Source organism: Myotis brandtii, unplaced genomic scaffold (assembly GCF_000412655.1).
Source record: "Myotis brandtii unplaced genomic scaffold, ASM41265v1 scaffold668, whole genome shotgun sequence".
NCBI lineage: Eukaryota > Metazoa > Chordata > Mammalia > Chiroptera > Vespertilionidae > Myotis > Myotis brandtii.
Window position 1 is genome coordinate 2928718 of NW_005370597.1, and position 5869 is coordinate 2934586.

At 40.6% G+C, this 5869-nt stretch overlaps 2 protein-coding genes across 2 annotated transcripts in view; both read left to right on the forward strand.

The window, feature by feature from the left end:
* LOC102241203 (protocadherin alpha-2-like) overlaps window positions 1-543 on the forward strand; it is a 9913-nt gene extending 9370 nt beyond the window's left edge. The window contains exon 3 of the mRNA XM_014529002.1: window positions 3-543. Within this exon, the coding sequence (XP_014384488.1) occupies window positions 3-543 (541 nt within the window). The remainder of the gene's footprint in view (window positions 1-2) is intronic.
* Window positions 544-3787: 3244 nt separating this feature from the next.
* Window positions 3788-5869, forward strand: part of LOC102241510 (protocadherin alpha-3-like) — a 2761-nt gene continuing 679 nt past the window's right edge. The window contains exon 1 of the mRNA XM_014529003.1: window positions 3788-5863. Coding sequence (XP_014384489.1) covers window positions 4161-5863 — 1703 coding nt within the window. The 5' untranslated portion in view covers window positions 3788-4160. The remainder of the gene's footprint in view (window positions 5864-5869) is intronic.

Genomic DNA, 5869 nt, shown 5'->3' on the forward strand with positions numbered 1-5869 from the left:
CCGTTCCGCGTGGGGCTGTACACGGGCGAGATCAGCACGACGCGCGCCCTGGACGAGGCGGACTCTCCGCGGCAGCGCCTGCTGGTGCTGGTGAAGGACCATGGCGAGCCGGCGCTTATGGCCACGGCCACTGTGCTGCTGTCGCTGGTGGACAGCGGCCAGGTGCCGAAGACCTCGTTGCGAGAGTCCTCTGGCACCGCGAGCGCGAAGGCGGCGCTGGTGGACGTGAACGTGTACCTGATCATCGCCATCTGTGCGGTGTCCAGCCTGTTGGTGCTCTCGCTGCTGCTGTACACGGCTCTGCGGTGCTCCGCGTCGCCCACGGAGGGTGCGTGCGGGCCGGGGAAGCCCGTGCTGGTGTGCTCCAGCGCGGTGGGCAGCTGGTCGTACTCACAACAGAGGCGGCAGAGGGTGTGCTCTGGGGAGGGGCCGCCCAAGACGGACCTCATGGCCTTCAGCCCCAGCCTACCTCAGGGTCCTGGCTCCGCCGAAGCAGGACAACAACCCTCAGAATCGGAACACTTAGGAAAGGTGAGTTTTTAAATTTTTTCCTGTCAATTCTAAAATTGTTCTATTTCATTTATTCTTTATTTCCACTCAAAGCTCTGTCTTTATATCATTATCTTAATGTGCAGCACATGGAATGGATTAGAGATGATTTTTTTTTGCATTGAGAATAATTTACTCAATGGTTTTGTTATTTTTACATTTTGGCTTTTACATAATTGAACCTCTCCATGAATAATAAGGCCTTTGAGGATTAAAAAACACTTCAGCAAAATGTGAAAACTTAGTATTGCCTGTAAATATTTGTTCTCAAGTTAAAAATCCCAGGTGGAAGAAAAGTATAAGTATGATTATATAATACGTATTTCCGATATTACGCATCCGTTCATTCTGTAAGAATATGTTGGAATAAGACTATCTTATATATCTGGACATGTCCTACATTATTCTTTCAATCAAAAATTAATTTGACTTTACCTGTATAAACAGTTCCTAAATTAGTTTTTCTTTTCCTTGTGTTTGAAAACAGCCTTAATGGGTCTTTTAATGATAGGCCCTCCAAAATTATCTATCATAGGTCATTACTACCCATGGCATCACTTTGGTATGACTTTCAGTAGTAAAATAAACTGTTATTTGGGATAGAGATTTCACACTTGCAAAATCCTGGGAGTTTTAAGGCACAATAGAGAGTTTTTTGAGAAAAGAGGCCCCATATTAATTAATTAATTAATACTTATTAGTGTAACTTACCTGTTTACTTATATTACTTGACAAAGTAAATTTAAAATGTTTATTTATTCATTGAACATTAATTAATAATTCATTCTGTTCTAAATATGAATAATAAAATATGAGTAAGTTGCAATCCTGGCTTGAGTACACAGAAAAAAGCTGGTATGAAATATTTTTTTCTAGTACTTAATTCACATGTTTGCTTTCATTTAAAAAGGGTCTGACTATAAACAAAAATTTGGACATTCTCTTACCTCTGTAAATTCAACCTCTTCCTATGGACTTTCTTTGCTCAAATTCCAAATGCTCAGAGAACTCATGCCTCTCACTGAATTCATCTTTAATCCATTTGGAAATGAAATTTTTAAAAATTTCAACTAAAGGAAGATGTCTTGGGGTGAAATAAAATAGTGTTCTACTACTTGGTTCTTAGTTATTTGCTGATTTCCCTCCAAATGTATGTGGATATTGATCAGTCATAGAAATAATTTCCACGAAGTGAACTTAGTCATAGCTCCTTCACAGAGAGGCCAGAATATCAACTTCCATCTGGGATCTTCTTTTACAGGAATTGAGTAGTTTGGTGGGGAGATTTTGAATTCCATTTAAGGATAGTCTGTTTCTACAGGAAATTTATTAGTTCCTTATCACTGATAAGCCTCAAAATTCAGAGTATATGTTTCCCGGGAATCAGAAAGGTTAATCTAAGGCTTTATATATTTACAGAGATAAACAAGTAGCTTGAACAAATGAGGAGGAAGCTTTTTCTTGGGAGGAGTTATTCCACCTAGAATATCAAAGCTACACACCACCTTGAGACTTGTGTGTGGAATGTATGAATGGTCAGGTGGAGTTCTTCCTACTGGAGGTCTGGCCACTACATTTCTACTGTAGTTAAATGGCAAACTTTTAAAACTATATCCAAGTGTACCCAGACCTCCAGGACTCACATTATTTTTTGCTAGGTAAGTTTTAGTGTTTCTTATTCCTTATTTACATTTTCCTTAAGTTGCATCAGTACACTCTTAAATGTCATAAAATGTATGGTATTACAATAAGTTGTCAATTAATCATATAATAATTAATGAAGTACATGATGTTTTAAAATTTTAAGTTTGTTTCTCATTTAAAAACTCACTACTTTTCAAGATTTATCAAAGAACTAGCATATTGATCTCTATAATTATTTCCTAGGCCCATGCTTTTCAAAATAATTATTGTGTTAACTTCTTTTTCATGACCTTGTACAATAGTCAGTTAGAAATTTGTAAATTTGATATTAACAAATATTATTAATGTCACTTACCTGTTTACTTATATTACTTAACAAAGTTAATTTAAAGTATTTACTTATTTATTCATTAAAACATTAATTGATCATTCTGTTCTAAATATGAATGATAAAATATGAGTAAGTTGCAATCCTGGCTTGCATTCAATAAGTACACAGAAAAAAACTAGTATGAAAATTTTTTTCTAATACTTAATTCACATGTTTGATTTCATTTAAAAAGGGTCTGATCATAAACAAAAATTTGGACATTCTCTTACCTCTGTGAATTCAACCTTTCCCCTTTCTTTGCTCAACTTCCAAATGCTCAGAGAACTCATGCCTCTCACTGAATTCACAGAGATCTTTGGAATATTTTATTGCCTCATCTTACATATACTGAGTAGTGAATCATGTGCTAAAGTTACTTTTCTCTTTTTACTGATTGGTTAAATCAGCAGTTCTTCCAAGTAAGACAATTTTAAGAAACTGGAATCCAGAGATTTATAGAGTGGAGATGATTAAATACACAGTTATTTCATGTTACTAACATTTTAAGATATATAGGTAAATTCAAACATATAAATGATGTGGAAATATTAAAACTAATATAGTCTTAGTTGGTGTGATGTGAATGTAACAAATATCCAAATCACACAGTGTTGTCATGAAACAAAAGCAAATTTACAAAAGAACCACACTGTAAAAGACCGACTTCTGGCTTATGTATATCTTTTTATAAATAACAGTTAAGTCATCTAACAAGGATATAGTTGTTAGATAAAAGACACAAGAATGACTTATAGACATTCTATAAATAAATAAATAATAAAGTGAACAAATTTGGTAAATTAGCAATTGACAAAATAATATAGAAGTAAATATGTATGTATATATGGATATATGTGCACACATATTTTCAATGTCTCATGTTTTAATGGTCATAAATATCAAAATCCTGATTTTTAAATAAAATGTAGATTTAGAGGCCAATCGGTTAAAATTATAGCTCTTCAATCTGATTTAGATCCCATCCAAACACCACCAGTTAATATCATTTTTAAGTTACTTAATCTGTATGTGCTTCCACTTCCTTGTTTGTAAAATGTGAAACATATTAATATGTATCTCAGAGGGTTGTTGTGAAAATTTGATGAGATAACTCCATTAAAACAAATAGAACAGTGCTTGTCAAATGGGAATTATTTCCAATAGATGTCCACTGCTTTTACAACAGTAATTAATTTTATTATATGTTACTCTATGTCATGGATTGGCAGAATTGAAAGTAATAAATTAAAATAAAAGTTCTAAGGATATATTCTGGTAAAATATAAAGACTTTGAGGAGTGCCTGAAGGAAATTACAATAAAAATAGTAATTTGCGAAAGTTCAAACGAAGTATAAGAAAAGAGTGTATTTATTTAAAACAATACACATTTAGCCACATGATGTCGCTGTCCACCACAAGGTCTTTCACCACAAAAGATACACAGTGTGGATTACGTACCCAGATGTCACTTTTCCTCGCCATTTCTGAAATACCGGCATGGGAAGGTTTTATAAGAAATGAAGAATAAGGAGCTCGAATTACTTTTTAAATTTTGGATCCAGGCAAGAGAGACCAGATATTTGGGAAAGGGTTGCAATGGTGTTTTCCTGCAGAGAAGGTCTAAGAGCCTGGAGACTACTGTGTTCGCTTTTGCTCCTCACAATCTGGGAGGCTGGGAGCGGCCAGGTCCACTACTCGGTCCCGGAGGAGGCCAAGCACGGCACCTTCGTGGGCCGCATCGTGCAGGACCTGGGGCTGGAGCTGGCGGAGCTGGTGCCGCGCCTGTTCCGGGTGGCGTCCAAAGGCCGCGGGGACCTTCTGGAGGTAAATCTGCAGAATGGCATTTTGTTTGTGAATTCTCGGATCGACCGCGAGGAGCTGTGCGGGCGGAGCGCGGAGTGCAGCATCCACCTGGAGGTGGTGGTGGAGAGGCCGCTGCAGGTTTTCCATGTGGAGGTGGAGGTGAAGGACATTAACGACAACCCGCCGGTGTTCCCAGTGGCTGTAAAAAAATTGTTTATTTACGAATCCCGGCCACCTGGTTCTCGGATTCCGCTAGAGGGCGCATCAGATGCAGATATAGGAGCGAATTCGCTGTTGACCTACGTTCTTAGCTCCAATGAATATTTTACCTTGGATGTTAAAAGAAATGATAAGGAAATTAAATCCCTTGGTCTCGTGTTGAAAAAACTTTTAAATCGGGAGGATACTCCTGAGCATCACTTGTTAATAATGGCGGTTGATGGTGGGAAACCTGAGCTCACTGGCACTACTCAACTGATGATCACCGTTCTAGATGCAAACGACAACGCCCCAGCGTTTGAGAGGTCGGTCTATACAGTCAGATTATTCGAAAATGCACCAAATGGTACCCTAGCAGTGATTGTTAACGCCTCTGATTTGGATGAAGGAGTAAATAAGGACATTGTGTATTCTTTCAATACAGACACCTCAGCAGATACTCTGTCAAAATTCCACTTGGACCCGGTTAATGGATACATCAGTGTAAAAGGTAACTTAGATTTCGAGGAAACTAAGTTATATGAAATCCAGGTAGAAGCGACAGATAAAGGAACGCCCCCAATGGCAGATCACTGCACTGTTCTAGTGGAAATTTTGGACACAAACGATAATGTACCTGAGTTGGTTATCAAATCATTATCGTTACCTGTATTAGAAGATGCTCCACTAGGCACGATCATTGCCCTGATCAGCGTGTCTGACCTCGACTCTGGTAACAACGGGCAGATATCCTGCACCCTGTCACCCCATGTTCCCTTCAAGCTGGTGTCTACCTTCAAGAATTACTACTCACTAGTGCTGGACAGCGCCCTGGACCGCGAGAGCTTGGCGAACTACGTTGTAGTAGTGACCGCTCAGGACGGGGGCTCGCCTTCGCTGTCGGCCACCGCCAGCCTGTCCGTGGAGGTGGCCGACGTGAACGACAACGCGCCGCTGTTCGCGCAGCCCGAGTACACGGTGTTCGTGAAGGAGAACAACCCGCCCGGCTGCCACATCTTCACGGTGTCGGCGCGGGACTTGGACGCGCAGGAGAACGCGCTGGTGTCCTACTCGCTGGTGGAGCGGCGGGTGGGCGAGCGCGCGCTGTCGAGCTACGTGTCGGTGCACGCGGAGAGCGGCCAGGTGTACGCGCTGCAGCCTCTGGACCACGAGGAGCTGGAGCTGCTGCAGTTCCAGGTGAGCGCGCGCGACGCGGGCGTGCCTCCTCTGGGCAGCAACGTGACGCTGCAGGTGTTCGTGCTGGACGAGAACGACAATGCGCCTGCGCTGCTGCCTCTGCCTCC